At 38.6% G+C, this 16,087-nt stretch overlaps 2 protein-coding genes across 4 annotated transcripts in view; one reads left to right on the forward strand and one right to left on the reverse strand.

Moving 5' to 3' along the window:
* ELK3 (ETS transcription factor ELK3) overlaps positions 1-3,902 on the forward strand; it is a 75,090-nt gene extending 71,188 nt beyond the window's left edge. Inside the window, exon 5 of the mRNA XM_060245207.1 lies at positions 152-3,902. Within this exon, the coding sequence (XP_060101190.1) occupies positions 152-250 (99 nt within the window). The 3' untranslated portion in view covers positions 251-3,902. The remainder of the gene's footprint in view (positions 1-151) is intronic.
* Positions 3,903-5,262: 1,360 nt separating this feature from the next.
* The window catches only part of CDK17 (cyclin dependent kinase 17), a 145,619-nt gene continuing 134,794 nt past the window's right edge, over positions 5,263-16,087 (reverse strand). For all 3 annotated transcript variants that reach the window (XM_060245208.1, XM_060245209.1, XM_060245211.1), the window contains exons 11-17: positions 14,997-15,117; positions 14,665-14,762; positions 14,241-14,346; positions 12,818-12,860; positions 10,514-10,604; positions 7,345-7,422; positions 5,263-6,982 (exon numbers count right to left, since the gene is read on the reverse strand). In XM_060245208.1, the coding sequence (XP_060101191.1) occupies positions 6,945-6,982; positions 7,345-7,422; positions 10,514-10,604; positions 12,818-12,860; positions 14,241-14,346; positions 14,665-14,762; positions 14,997-15,117 (575 nt within the window). In that variant the 3' untranslated portion in view covers positions 5,263-6,944. The remainder of the gene's footprint in view (positions 6,983-7,344; positions 7,423-10,513; positions 10,605-12,817; positions 12,861-14,240; positions 14,347-14,664; positions 14,763-14,996; positions 15,118-16,087) is intronic.

Below are 16,087 nucleotides of genomic sequence, written 5' to 3' on the forward strand. Positions count from 1 at the left end.
ACCCTTCCTTTTGTGAAATTCCAATGTCAGTTTCTTTTTAGAGGAAATATTTGTGAAATCACTACCCAAATAAGGCTGTTAGAGCTGTAGGTATACAGTGTTTACTGTGCTTCTCAGACAATAAGGATTTCTTTTTTTGTTCCTCTTGCAGTTTCCAACTCTGCTAAATGGTCACATCCCAGTGCCAATTCCCAGCTTGGATGGGGCCTCTTCGCCAGTGCTTCTTTCTCCAAATGCTCATAAATCCTGATGTCTCAGCAATCTAAGGACTTGCTAACAAACTGAATTTAACACAGCCATTCTGATGGGTTTTATTTTTTTCTGGGGACAGAGGACACAAATCAAAACCCTTTTTTTACTACGGTTTGCACTTTTCATTACATGGATGGTCTACTTTTATTGTGTTTATCTAGCATTTTTTTAAAACAGTGGGTTTTTTTGTATAAGAATCTGTTGTGCATTAAAATGAGTTATAATTTTTTATATCCTAGCTCTAAGTGTTGAACACTGTTAATGAAGTACTTTTCATAATAGAGCAAAAACAGTATCTAAAGGATGTGAAACTTTTTAATCTTGTATTTCTGCATATTATGCATTGTGCTTTTGTAACTATAACCGGCTGTGCCTTCTTTTGCATAATGTTATATAAATGATTTTTTATATTTTCCAGTATTAAGATAACGGTGGAAAAAGGAACCAAGTATTGGACAGCCCCCCTACCCTGCTAGTATTTCAGTATTTCCCCTGCAGTATTCCCCCCTGTATGGTGCAGTGTATTCATGTAACCTTAAGTGCTTTCTAATTATGTAAAGAATTTTTTTTTAATTTCCTTGCTGAATTGAGAGGTCATAAATGTTTTGGCCAAGAAATATGCTTAAGAATAGGACACTATTGAGATATAGGGGCTTAAATTCTTTGCTATAAGAAGAGGAAGATGGCCTTAAAAATTATGTAACCTTGCTCAGCACCATTCTTCTCCAGTATTAATCATAATGTCCCCAAAATACTTTACCTGAATATGTCTTGCACTTTCCAGGTTTCTTTCCCCCAAGTGGTTCTTAGGGATGAACAGTGAGTGGCTCTAGTTTTGTTTGGCTAAAGCTTTTAAAAAGACCGTAGCATGATGTGTACCTATAAGTAACCAGGAAGCAATGTTACCTCTGAGCTGAGTTAGTGTGGACTAACTCACAGTTTTTAAGAGTCTAGCTCACACATTTTTGTCTGAACTCAGGAAGGATGGCCCCAGAGCAAACTAATTTATGCAGTAGACAAATTGCTTGCTCACAACTTTAATGCCAATAGCTCAAGAAGCAGAAGTTTTGCTCACAAGACTCCCTAGCTTAGAGGGAATATTGTCAGGAAGCAGATAGTTCTTTATCCAGAAGGATTTCAGGAGTAATTCCTCCCTGTACTAATCAGAAATTGAGCATTCTCATTTGGCAATACCAGGCTTTTGGGGCACCCCAACTGCTTAGAACACTGAAGGCAATGGAAAAGAGTTTGTGACATAATTAATGGGTGACATGAGAGAAAGAGAGGCATGAACAGCATGCCAGATGCTGTAAGGAGACTTCCTTTGCTGGACCTCAAAAACAGACATGTAGTAGGCTAGAAGTGATCAGGGCCCTATTTGGGGGAGGGTGTTCCCTCCTATAAAGCAGTAAAATTAGGATGACTAAACTCTTCCATGTTAAGAACTTGTTCACAAAGCATCTTTTAGGACTTGCAGTTACAGAGGAATTTGTCCATTGCAATCATAAACATGAACATCAACCCCCAAACCACTGATACTGCATACTGAAACTTCTAAAGAGAGCTTAGTCCCTTTGTTGTGTGCAAAAAACCCAAAACCACCATTGGTACAACATATGCAGTGCGTCTAGCCAAGCAGAACCCCTGCACTGTTCCTTAACATGTTATGTCTATTTGCTGCAATCAGGAAGATATAGCACATTCACAGCTAGGCTAACTAAAGACAGTACTCAAACAACATTTTCCTGAGTCATATTCCCAGTTAATTTGAGAATTCATGTAAAAATGCAGTTTAGCCTAATTTAATATTGGAACCTAGTTATTTTGTGTGTATTAGAGTTATCTATTTGGTAGGAATGATAAACATTTTGAGTTTTTAGGATTATGAAACTGACTCCTGTTTTTTAAAAGTAGTACAAGACTCGATAAAAGCTGCCACCTTCCTTTCCAATTGTTCTGAAATGAAATCCTCCAATTTCCAATACCATAATTTCCAGTCTGCTTTTCACCGCAAACAACCAGTCACTCTAATCCTGGAGGATGAAGCAGCATGCTAAAGGACTGGGAGATTCTGAGGCATTATGAGTAAGAACCAAATATAATCTCTGTGCTTTTTCTATGAAATAAGAATTACTTAAAATAAGTAATGTCCCTGCAACCATAGCAAGAAAACATGGGAGAGGGAGAAAGACAGAATGAATACATTTCTTTGTCTCAGTGCCTTTTAGCATATTAGGAACATCCTTGGCAACAGAAGAGTTTTTGTCTGCTAAAACAAAGACAATCTAGAATTTTTCAATCATTATACAATCACTGTGTAGCAGTGAAAATTTTGTAACAAATACAATACATGCAACATTCAGTACCACAGACAGAATGTTAACAGTGGTAGACTGCAATATTAAACAATTTTTAAGTGTATAATAATTGAATTTACCAATTATTATACAATCACTGTAGCAATGGAAATTTTGTAACAAATACAATACATGCACATTGACTACCAAGGACAGAATGTTAACAGTGGTAGACTGCAACATTAAACAATTTTTTTGTGCAAAAATCTACAGTCTGTAGGATGGTTTTGGGGAGACATACATTACACACAGTATCATACTGAAAGTGCTGGGCTTTCCTTTTACTTATTTTTACATTAATGTCAAAAAGTACTAATACATTATTAATTGCATTAACAGTTACATTAATTAACTTCAGCTAAGTTTCTTCCAATTTATACTGATTAAATCATCTGGGCTGTGTTTCATCTTTTCATTCTCAAGGGGCACTGAAATATTTCACAAGATTTGTGCTGAAGTGAACTTCACATCAAAAGCAGCCTTGAGGCTACTTTGCAGAAGCATCCCTGGGATTCTTTTTTTCTTTGAAAACAAGAAAAACGGTTCTAACACACTTATCATTTCATAATGTCATAGCACAATTCAAGGGTTTTGTTAGGACTAAAGAATGAACATCATGAAATAAGAAACATACTTAAAAGTGATCTTACCTTTGATATATTTTCCTTAAACACCAGAAGACACACTTAATGAAAGTCTGATGTCTTTTCCTACTGCCCCAAAATATCACACCTAATCCGTTGTCTACAACCAACCCTCAAGTTTATCCAACAGAAGGCTCCCTTAACTGAAATGTTTACAGTTCATCAGTAAATTAAAAAATCCCAGAACACAATCCACATATCTTTTATTTGGATCAACCAGATGACACAAATTTGTGTAATGTATATGCTCCTGATAAAAAGTATATGGATTGTGGTCTGGGTTTTTGGATTTTTCATTTGAAACAAGATGGCTGATGACTTTTTTGAATAAATGAAGCTACCCAAGCAGTGAAATGACTGTACAAACTCACATTGTATGACAGAATTTTTATTAACTGTTAGCAGCATTTTTTGCAAGCGTAGTGCCTGGAATGATGGGCTGAGCAAGGCATTAACAGCCCAAAATATCCATCTGGCCACTGATAAATGTCCTCCAGAACTGAGAAGTCCTTTAATTTTCTTAATTCATTCTTTGCATTTGTAAACATTGGAATATCAAAGTTATTTACGCAACCTACCTCACAGGGCTGTTGTGAGGATCAGTGATATTTGTACAATTCTATAAAAATTAAAAGATTACTTAAGTGGCTCGTAGCATTATTTATTATGGCTAACACTGTCACAGCAATAGATGAGAGACCATAAAACACTGGTTGGAGATAAACAATGTTTAATATGGTCTTAAAGCTGAAATCTATCCCTTGGTAATATGTTTTGTGTGAGTTTTTTTGCTCCATGTTATAACCCTTTGTCTCTTCTCTAGTGGTATTGAACGTTTTTGTTGCTATATTCATCACACTTTAGTAGTTCAATAGATTATTTGAAACTTCTCAGAATCCTATTTTGATACTTTATGTGAAATGAGTGATTAAGCTGTCCAAGAACTATTTTTTGATTCTACATTGTAATCAAGCTTTCCTTGAAGATGTATGCTGGATGCTTAGTAATGTCAGTAGGACGAATGGTCATATTTCAGAAGTTATTCAAAGAAATGAGGCATATGCAATTGCTGTGGTACACCAGACCAAAAGAATTTCAGCTTTCACTATTTAAAAAAATCTGGTCCCTTAAAGCTGCTAACTTAAGCGTGAAAAAGGAAACATAATCAGAAAGAAAAATGACAAATTTCAGAATTTTGGCTGCTGTCCAGCTCATCATGAGTTCACACATCAGTGTTTTTAAGCTTCCTTAAGAACATAAAGTAGTTTGACATCTAGTATGTTAACAGAAGTGAAACAGAAAGTAATAGAAGTGAAACAAATTAGTGGCAGTTTTTAGTATAATTTCAATGGGTTTGCTGGTGCTGAGAAGTTAGCCCACCCTGCCTTTGCATTTGGTGGCTTCTGTTCTGCCCCTGCACAAAAAGTGACTCTTGGTAACTAAATTCTGAACTGCTTGCTCTTGTTTTGGATGTTAAAGAAGATGGAATATACTCTATTATTACTAGTGTAAAATAACAAGACACATAACAGGCTACATTGAAGGCAAGAGTAGTGGAATACCTTTATTTGAACTGTTGCAAAATGCCACAAAGTAGTATTGAGCAAGCTTTTAAGGTACCAGGAACTCCAGTCTAAATGTTCAGTAAAAAAGATAAATACGGGAAAAGGAAGAGAGCAAGGCATTTTGGGGCATGATTTACATGAAATTAAACCTTGTTTTAAAACAAAGCATCTCATTTCCCAACAGAAGGAACTCCCTTGATCCTCGGAACTGCAAGTGCAGCAAAAGGCTATGACTCCTTCCACGAGGGATTGGAATGCAGTAATGCATGTTTGGCAGGCATCTGCTCCAGACGCAGCCACCTTCAGAGCCTGCTGTGCAACCAGATGTGCAACATGTGCAAACCAGGTTCCTGCACAGAGACTTTGGTCACTGGATCAAAATGCTGAATCTACAATTCAACAGAATAATATTTGTTCATCATAAAACATCCAAACACAATGAAAGATTTCCATATAATATTTATACTTTCAGAAGTACAGTTTTAATAAAGGTCCATCAGTTAGAAACAACAGCAGTTTTATTAGCGCTACAGGACTCCTTTTAACGTAAAACCAGCTTACAAATGCTGAAAAGCAGCAGTGGTCCAAGAAGTCACCATTAGGTGTGAATTTGTTTCTTTCCAGAAAATAAAAATGTTCCCAAATTCAATTTTCTAGGATCATGAAATATTAATAAAACATCCCCAAACATGCCACAATCACTATTCACAAATAAAGTTAAAATGAAACATACAATTTGTTTCACTTAATACTGTTAAATAACAATAATAAAAACTACAAGATTTCTTGAACAGAAATGGTAGGACCCCTGAATATTTTACAGTGAACATCAGGAAAAAAATTGTTATCTATGACTATTTTCATGATATACCAGCCAAAGATTTACATAACCATTTCAAAATATACGAATAAAGATTTACAGTCTCTTGAAGATGCACTAAACAAATAGGTCAGGAAGGTGAACACAAATGCTTAAAAATACTGTTACTATCACCATAAGGTACTTATGATACTCACTGAGATGCATAAGCTTAGTAGTAACATGGACTACCTCCAATAAACAGGTAACATCTATAAGTTCTCTCTAAGTTCTCATGCTTCACAGAGTCTGCAGTACAGAGTGATGTATTCTCTAGTATGGACTTGTAGTCTTCCAGTGGATTTCCAGTGAATATGTCACAGAATAGCTATGAAAGCACCGCATTAAGGTTAGGAGGAGAAGGAACAGGACAGGACTTGGAGGTCTGGCTCCCAAATGCAGATTTTCAGTCAGACATCAAAAAGAATACCAAGTTTCCAAAACAATGCAGTAGAGAATGTATAGCATCCCCCCACCCCTGCCCATACAGGTTAGAAAAAGGAAGCAAGGGAAGGCAACTGCATCAGGAGTCACATGCACACATTTCTTTCATGAGAGCCAAGCCTGATCAAATTCACAAGCCAATCTCCACTTAAGAAACCCAACAGCATGTATCAAAGCAACTATTTCTCACTCATTCAAATCAATCTCTGTACTAAGTGCTTTAAAAATGAAGTCTGCAGTTTTTTCAGTTACTTGACATCTAATGTTAAAGAAGAAACTAAGGGCCATAAACTTAAGAGTGTTAAAGACAGTTTTACCTAATTAACAGTCAAAAAAAGCTATGTTTACATTCCAGGAAACACTGCAGTGTAAAAAAAAAGGGGGGGGGGGACAACCGCAGCAATAGTTCATGAAGAGAAACTGATGCATTCACAGATTATATAATGCCATTGCAACTTCTGCAGGCATTTCAACTGTTGGTTAACTATACAGACAGTAGTTATTTAGCAGCAATGATTCCGCAATAAATAATGCACTGGTTTTTCTCAGTCCTGCACAAAAATGGCAGCTACTGTTACATTAACGGCTGTAACCTACTGGCTCTAATGGCAGAGGAGACCTTAAAACCAACTGTACAAAAATTTGTCACATTGTGACAACAAATATAAAAAACGTTAACCAGCAGGTCTAAAATAAAAAGACTGCACTGTGAGGAGGACAGTGTAGACACACAGATTTCAAGTCCACGAAGAGAAGAATTGCCTTCAGACTGGAGTCCCTGATGGTGGTTTAAAACTGTGGGCTTGAAACTGTGCTGCCCACCTCAGAAAAGCATGCTTTGCCTTCTGTTCTTCCCATGTCCTTAAAAAGAAAGAAAGAGGAAAGCATGAATTTTGTTAAGGGACATTACAAGATACAGTCCTTGCTTGTGCATGTATCTCATTTCAACAGATATGAATAGTGAACTATGCTGTTGTGGTATGTGGCACTTGTATGCCAATCTGTGGGAATGCATCCTGGGAACAGGGCAATATACAACCAAAGCATTTTTTTCAGTCTAATCCCTGGTTTTCCTTCAAGCAAAAATATCACACTTGCAACCTGCTTAAAAACATGTTTGAGGAATCTAAGTAATTCCAAGTATTCACCCACCTGGTGTCAGCAGTTCAGCTCTTCAACTAGTACAAGCCTGAAAGAAAGGACAATCTTAGAAGCTTGCATACCTGTCTCTGGATAAGTGGAATTTCGAAAGCCAGGATCTTTCTGCAGTTGAATCTCTTTCAGAGTGAATATTGACACACCTGAAACAATACAAGGAGCAGGTTTTTACATAAATCTGTGTTAAAGCAATATACCCCATGCATGCATGTTTGGCACTTCAAACATGCAATATGACCAATGCCCCAAACCTACCTGTTTGGGCACAGTTTCAACTTATCAGCCTTCTAAATACAAAAATATTTACAGCTCTCTCATTTTAAAAGATGCAAGAAAGACTACAGTTGATACTTTCAAATAAATCAATTTCTAAACTTTGGAAGGTTTTATGTTAGAGCAGTAACTATTAACCAGCAACACACTGTATCACAGAAGGGGCTTGCTTGGAAATTTACAAGTGGATTGTGTGCACTGTGATCAGTAATTGCAATCTTGTGCTGGGGAGGAGAAGAGGAAGACCTGATCCAACAGACCTTGCCTCCATATGCCCTCACATTTTTTTACGCTGTGTCCTACAAGTACAAAAAGGTTACAAGTGGTTCCAGGGGTTGTGTTTCTCTCATACACTTTTCTCACTGCATGAGGCCACTCTTAGGGCCAAACTACATGTCATGTTTTGTAATGAGTCAAGGCCGACTTGCTTTCCCTGCAGCCACGCAGTATGTGCAAGAAACAGCATTTTCATGGCATGGGGGGGAAGGGAGTGAAGGGGCTTGTGCCCTTCCCTGGCACTGTTTTCCTGAGCTGAGCTGACCATGTGCAGCTGCAAAATGAAGCAAATTAACACACCTAAAAGATGATCTGCCTCCTAAGCAAGCACCAAGATGGGCACATAGATTGCAGTTCCCAAGTTGACCCTTGACAGATTCCTAGGAAACAAAAAAATTCCCTCCATGCTTCCGTTAAACCGCTGTGTCAGAGGCAAGCAGAGGCTTGTCCAGCATGATATAAATACAGCAGGTTACCAGGTGAGCTTGATCAGTCCTCTCACTCCATCTGTGGTGCAGAGAGGACAATATGGAGAGCCAGTGTGGCTTAAGATCTGGGTTCAAATCCCCACAATGCTGTAAAATTTGCTGGATGACCTTGGGCCAGCCATTCTCTCTGCCTCTCCTACATCACAAGATTGCTGTGAAGATAAAATGGGGAAGGGAGAACCACCCTGTACACTGCCCTGATATCCTTGGAGAAAAGTGGGATAAAAATGCAGCAGGTGGACAGACAGCTTTATTTCTTGTTTGGGAGGCCATGAATCAAGATGCAATTCACTGTGACATCTGAACACTGGCATTTGAGTGAACTCCCTCCTCTCTAATTCTAACCAGGATTAAGCAAAGGAATCCAAATAGGGCATAATGGAAGAACTTCCGTTCATCCAGGTGCCTTCATCCTGATGTCATAGTGAATGTAGAGTTTGATTTAAGGCTTCACAAAACCAGGAATCCACAAAACCAGGTCAGTAGCCCTCCACACCTGAGAGCAAGAGGAGTAGCATGATAACTGGCTGTCTGACATGACATTTGCACATAGGCACTGGCTCTTCTCTGCACAGGAACTGCATTGTCATCACTTCTAGCATACCCTGAACAAAGGTGACTTCTACAACCTCAGCTGAATGCTGTACATTGACAGAGAACAGTCCTAAGAGTAGATTCAGGTGGGCAGTCACGTTGGTCTCAAGTAATAGAACAAAGTTTGAGTCCAGTAGCACCTTAAAGTACACCCAGGTTGTTTTCGCACTCACCTTAATCAGCAGCGATGACCCTCTTCACCGCGCAGGATCTGCGCAGATTTCGCACTAATTGCTGCGGAGCACCCAGAAGAGCCGGAAAGTCCCGGCGCTTTTGTGGTGCAAACGGAAACCGCCAAAAACCAGTTTCCGTTTGCGCCGCAAAAGCGCCGGGACTTTCCGGCTCTTCTGGGTGCTCCGCGGCAATTAGTGCGAAATCCGCGCAGATCCTGCGCGGTGAAGAGGGTCGTCGCTGCTGATTAAGGTGAGTGCGAAAACGACCCCAGAGAAGTTTAATTCTGGGTATAAGCTTTCATGGGCATGCTTTGTTGGTCTTAAAGGTGCCAATGGACTCAACGTTAGTCCTAAAGGTAGAAAGAGTTACTGAATCAAAGCTTGCACATAAATGGGATGAGCTTCTCACTAGGTATTTCTCCCCCCCACCAAAATCCATTTTCAACTATTACTCTGGAATAGCCATTTTTCAACAAATGGTGGTGATGGAAAGTGCCATCAAGTTGCAGCAGATTTATGTTGACCCTATAGGGTTTTTGCCAGGCAAGAGATCTTCAGAGGTGGTTTGTTACTGCCTGCCTCTGCCTAGCAAACCTGAATTTCTTTAGTAGCCTCCCACTCAAATACTAACAAGGACCAAATCTGCTTCGCTTCTGATATCTGATATCTAGCCTGGGTCATCCAGGTCAAGGCAAGAAACAAAACAAAACAATGAAAGAACCCTCCCCAAGCCACGACCATTTACAATTTATAGTTGCATGTTTATGATGCTTTCAATATTACTTAATCTTTTTGTTCCAAATTTAATTCACCCTGAGCTACCACAGAATTCTTGAAACAATGGTGCATGCCTGATGTCCACTCCCCCTGCACCAGACCTACTCACAGCAAGCTATGACTGTTCTGGCAGTCTTTCAATAATGGAAGTGTAGTGGAATGCCTGGTTTTCTGACAGTCAACAAAGCAAGATGACTGGTGATGCTGTCAAATATCAAACATTCCCAAATGCAGCAAGGCAATTGTGATTTATACAAAGTCATAGCAAAAGTGTCAACATGGCTGCATCTAGAAATCTGTGCTGCACTGAAAAGCTGCAGCAAAACAAAAGAGCAGCAGGTGTCAGAGAGGTGTAAATGCAGAGAAAGGAAAATCAGGGTAGGCATCACACTAGTGAACCAACTACAAATTAAGAAAGAAGAGAAGAAAACTAGTATCTGCCCTGATCCAAAAGAAGAAGCGAAAGAAGAGCCCGGCAAAGAGAGAATTCCACATGCGGGACAAAAGCTGTTAATTTACCTCCCATGAGACTTGTAGGAATGTTTGGAGGTTTAGGAAGAAATCAGAAGGAACAACTCAGTGGAGTGGGGCAGGACACCACCTCACTCAATCCCATGCCCAACAAATACTGTCTGACACAGAGCAATACTTACTTTCTGGTAGAGAATGTATCCTTGTTCCAAGGCTTCTAAAATACGCATGTTTCATGGCCTCCTCTGCTGAAATTCTTTTTTTTGATTCATACTGTTAACCAAAGGGGGGGGATTTCAAATATTTTAACCATACTTTACATGCACATTCTTTACATGAATCTGACCCTAAATACAATTCCTAGCATTTTTGGCTTTGATGATGCTTGAGATTCATGGCTGGCAAAACCATGCTTGAGAGCAGGTGGATGAAAAAGCTATCTTCTCTTTTATGCCTGTCTTAAATGTGCCTTTCAACATGACATGATCCCAAAAGGGCACAAGACTTTACAGGTCAAGTATTTTAAATACCTTTTCTTATGTGTCCACTTCATTTGGCCTTACATTTGTTGTTGGAATTGCCTTCCTATTTGGAGGTACGTTTATCTTCTATAAGATCAACAGCATTCTTGGCGATTCCCCTTCAGCTTATGGAACAAGCTGCATGAGGAAGTACATTCAAGCATCCTCTTCAGTTGGCTTTTACAAAATTTGCAAAGCTGTCAACTTTATCTGGCTGAATCTCAAATGGGATTCAATAATGTTTTGTATAGGCTCCTCTGTTTCACAGTAAAGCTATTTGAAATTGCTATGGACTCTTCAGTTAAATTATGGTTGTTTGGATGAATTCTATTATTTTTTGTGAGCTATGCTGAATATTAAAAGAAGTGGAACAATTAAAAATAGCTAAATGACATCCAGTTTTCAGGAACACAACATTGCCTACAGTAGTGGTGCACACTTTGAAAACTGCAGGGAATCACATTCACAGTTGCCATCAGTCAAAAGAGCCACATTTCTTTCCATTCCTGGCATGAGGCTTCCACTATAGAGAGGCTCACAGTTTACTTGTTCCTCTGGTGGCAGCTGTTTCAACATGGCAGCCACCTGCCAACCTGCTTTGCTCACTTTCTGAAAGATGGGGCAGGTGCCACAATGGACAACAGTCCTCAGAAAAACCAGAAATGACACACCAAAAAGCCACTGAATGAATATCATTTGGCCTACAGTCACCTGTGAGCATGAAAACATTGTTTGGTTGCCAGGAACTCTTGCATTACAGTCTATTTCTACAGGGTCACCTTAATTTTTCTGTCTTTCATCCTTTTTAAAAATCTTATTGTTGCTGCTGTGTCATTTCTCTGAGGTTTGTTTCAAGAATTTTTACACATCCTTAACACCTCAATATCCAAGATGCTGTCAAGGGTAAACTTGGATAAATGGGGGTCAAATTACTAGAGCTGGGACTAAAATCTACCCTAAATCACAATATACATCAACAGTAATGTTGCCACAATCTGCTGAGTAACAGGAAAACCCATTCACTATCAGGGCTATTTGTAGAATCCACCATTTTGGATTAGCATGGCCTCTGTTGCTCTCAACCTTGCTTATAATAATTCTCTTATTAGTACTTCACCATTGTAGCATATATATATCACCTGGAACTGCATTATTCATTGTCAGAAACATCTACAAAATTCTGAACATTAAAAATTATTTTTCCAAGACATGCTAATTGGGTAAATTAACACTAAGTGGAGCTAATGTGCATTCTACCATGCTCATTTTGATTAGAGCACTCAGTTTTTCTTCTTCCGTAAAACAAGACTGTACATGTTCTCCCTTCCACATTCTGTCCCAAGGACATAAAATAATTTGCTCATGATTATGCAAGTTAACAAAATTTGCATTTAATTGCTTAGAAGTAGAATCAATAATTCATTATAACACTCAAAGTTTTGAGGTGTGTGGAGGGGGAAATAAGGGGGGGGGTATGAGTTGCTAGGAGCCAAAAATGAGTAATGTTTACTGTGGGTGGTGGGCTGCAGGGGTAGAGACAAGAGATTAGTAGTAATAGAGGTTTTAGTTTCATCCTCTGTCTTTCCATGAAGCTCCCAATATCTGCATCAGCCACTTCTCTCATATTCTCTACAACACCATGTGCCAGAGAGTTGCTTGAAAAAGAATACAGTATTCTGCACTTACCAATCCCACAGCTATGCATAATATATAAACAAATACAAATCTCCCAAATTAAAGTCATCTATGAGTCTAGTAAGATGGCAGGATTTTAAATATATATTATACTATATATTAGTGGAAAAAAATGGAAAAACCTAAGATGCCTGCTAACAGACCATCTCTCACCTTGTGCATTTACATGCCCAGCAGTTAGTCACATCTATCAAGCAAACCTTAGCAATTCACTATACACCTGAAAAGCCCAACATACACACACAAAGAATAGGACAAATAATTGCTTACTTGAAGAAACTTTACTATTAATTCAATTCCTTCTGCATCTAGCCTAAAAACAGAACAAAAATAAAGCAAAATATGTTAGCATTCAATGTTTATGAATATATAAGAATATATAAGAAACTAAGAAAAGCTCTAGTGTATCAGACCAATGGTCCATCTAGTCCAGCATCCTGTCTCACACAGCAGCCAACCAGTTCCACAGGAGGGCCAACAACAGGGCATAGAGGCTGAGACCTTTCCCTAATGTTGCCTCTTGGCTTTGGAATTCAGAAGTTTAATGCCTCTGAATGTGGAGGGTTCCCCTCAGTCACCATAGGCTAGCAGTCACTAATAGAACTAATCTCCACAAATCCTCCATCTATCTGTCTAATCTCCTTTTAAACCTGTCCATGCCTGTGGCCATCACTACATCCTCTGACAGTGAAATCCATATTCTGTAACCCACATTTCACTGTTTAAAGAAGTATTTCCTTTTAATCCATCTTGAATCTACTTCCCATACATAACATTCATTTTCAAAGTAAAATCAAATGATTGGGCAACATTGCCCCCCCACAATCATATTCCAGCACTAGATGCAAGTAATTTCTCTATGTATTTACAAGAAATAGTGCTTCCTGAGTGAACAACTCTGCTGATAATGTTATGGGTCTAAAAGACAGAAATACATGTGCTTAGACTACATCTATATCAAGGTGTGTCAAACAGCCAGAATTCCTTCTATTGGCAGCAGCATCAAAAGGGATGACTTTCTCACATGAATCTAGCCTTAGCTTGCTCTTAACTCTTTGCCTGTATTAGTGCCTCCATTTGCCCATATGAGGCTAGAACGTTGAGTTACATGACACAATAAATATACAAAATGCAAAATGTATGCAAGGTTTGTATATTCTAGTTAAAAGTCTATTGTGAAAAGATATCCTGTAGAGCTGACATATTCAAATGTCTACCAAGAACTCTGATGACAATGAAAAAATCCCAGGGGAGGGGGGCTATGGCCCATTTTACATGACATTTAAAAGCACTAAATTTGTTCAGAACATTTATTACCTACTGTTGCTGCACCTCCCAGCTTAGTGTAAAATAAGAATATAGAAGTCCTAAATTCAGGTGGGTAGCTATGTTGGTCTGAAGCAGCAGAACAAGGTTTGAGCCCAATGGCACCTTTAAGAACAACAGTTTTATTCTCATACAAGGTTTTTTTGTATGCGCACACTTCTTCAGATACTTGAAGAAATGTGCATGCACATAAAAACTTATATCCAGAATAAAACCATACAGAAGTGCTACAGTTAGCCTAAAGATGGCTGACATACTAATTAGAATTTACTTTGTTATACATAGCTAAATCTATTCATGTGGCCTATGGTCATAGTCATAAATAGTTATTAAAATTGTAGAAAACTATAGATGAAACTTCCAGTACCTTGGGGCATGGTTGATTAAAGGCTGTGGTTTGTATTTGGGGAAGTTGTAGTTCCTAAACTCATCACTGGATGTAATACCTGGCCACGTTTCCTGTGATGGAGTTCCTGAGTTAAAAGATTAAAGAAATGATGTCCAAGCAAGGGAGGATGAATTAGATACAAGCATCAAAATCACACAATATTTGAATCCAAAGCCCTCTGAAGAAGAGGCAAGCAAACAATTATATTTACTTAGTATCTGTAAATTATAGATTTTTTTGTCAATTTATAACTCAAACATTCTTTATATGGTTCAATAACAGAAGTACCACACCTTTGTGACCAATTGCATACTGTAATTACAGCAGGATACACATTCATCCTCTTTAAGAAAGCAAGGTAAAGCCACAGTTGTAAAGTTAGTAGTAAGCATAATTTATTTACCTAGAAGTCTGAAAATTAAGTGCAATTCATCTTCAACAGTTGACCCAGGAAAGAGAGGTCTTCCAGATGCCATTTCAAAAAATATGCATCCAACTCCCCTTTAGAGAGAAAAGTTAAAATGCAAGTTGGAAACCACCACCTTACATATTTCCACTTTAAACGTTTAGTTGCTCATGATTGTGACAATTTGTACTTATTGTTATTGCTAATAAAAATGAAGTAACAGGCCTTAATATAAACAGGATCCCCATAGAGTTTAAAAAATCAAAAAATCTACAGTATGCATAATTTAAATGATAATAAAAATAGATGAATAATATAAAATGACATACCACATATCAATTTGTGTTGAATATTCAGAAGATCCCAGAAGAACATCTGGAGGTCTATACCACAATGTGACCACCTCATTGGAGTAGGTCTTTGTAGGGACAGATTTTGCTCTAGCCAAGCCTTTAAAAACAAAGCACAGTATGAATTCTTGGTAGATCTGTTGATGGATACATACATACTTTCACGTCAGTCTCTACAGATATTCCATATAGTTCAAAAGGTACTACTGGGTTTTTACAAACAAAATAATAATAAGACTGCAGCTTTATACACCCTGCCCTTCTCTCTGAATCAGAGACTCAGAGCGGCTTACAGTCTCCTATATCTTCTCCCCCCAACAACAGACACCCTGTGAGGAGGGTAGGGCTGAGAGGGCTATCACAGCAGGTACATGTGGAGGAGTGGGGAATCAAACCCAGTCCTCCCAGATAAGAGTCCACACACTTAACCACTACACCAAACTGGCTTTTACAGATAATGCTGGCTCTTACAGAGCAAGTTCTTGCATCAGTTTTCCAAAGGCCAATACTTTCTAGAGTTTAATGCTCTGAATGAAAATGAACAGCACGAAACTGGAGACATCCTCCATTACATTTTGCTTCACTTCAGCATGACAGAGTTCATCATATGTCACTCAGAAGACACAATATGGATATATATAATCCACACAAAATTACTGAGAGTGCAGTGGGAGGAGACAGAGGAAAGCAGTATTATTGAGCCACACTGGCCACTACGGAGCATATCTGTTCCTTTGTAATGCTATTGGGGCATGCATGTTCCCAACTAAAACCTGCCTGATGTTGACATATATGAAAAGAGATGATGGGCCACAAAGATTATCAAAGCCCATTTGGGGGTGCCTACTCCTTTTCAGGCTTCTTTGTTCTTCACTGCAACTAGGCTGCTACTGGCAGCTGTCACTCCTGGCAGAAAAATCATGTTTTTATAACAAGTCTGTTCCTGCTCCTTTTGAAGACTTAAAGAGCCATCATCTGGATGCATTTTCTCCATACAAGCAGCAGTCCTGCTGGTAAGAAAGGGTTTATCCTATGCTCTCCAGATAATTGCTTAGTAAGAGAACAGCATA

Source organism: Heteronotia binoei, chromosome 8 (genome assembly GCF_032191835.1).
Source record: "Heteronotia binoei isolate CCM8104 ecotype False Entrance Well chromosome 8, APGP_CSIRO_Hbin_v1, whole genome shotgun sequence".
Taxonomy (NCBI): Eukaryota; Metazoa; Chordata; class Lepidosauria; order Squamata; family Gekkonidae; genus Heteronotia; species Heteronotia binoei.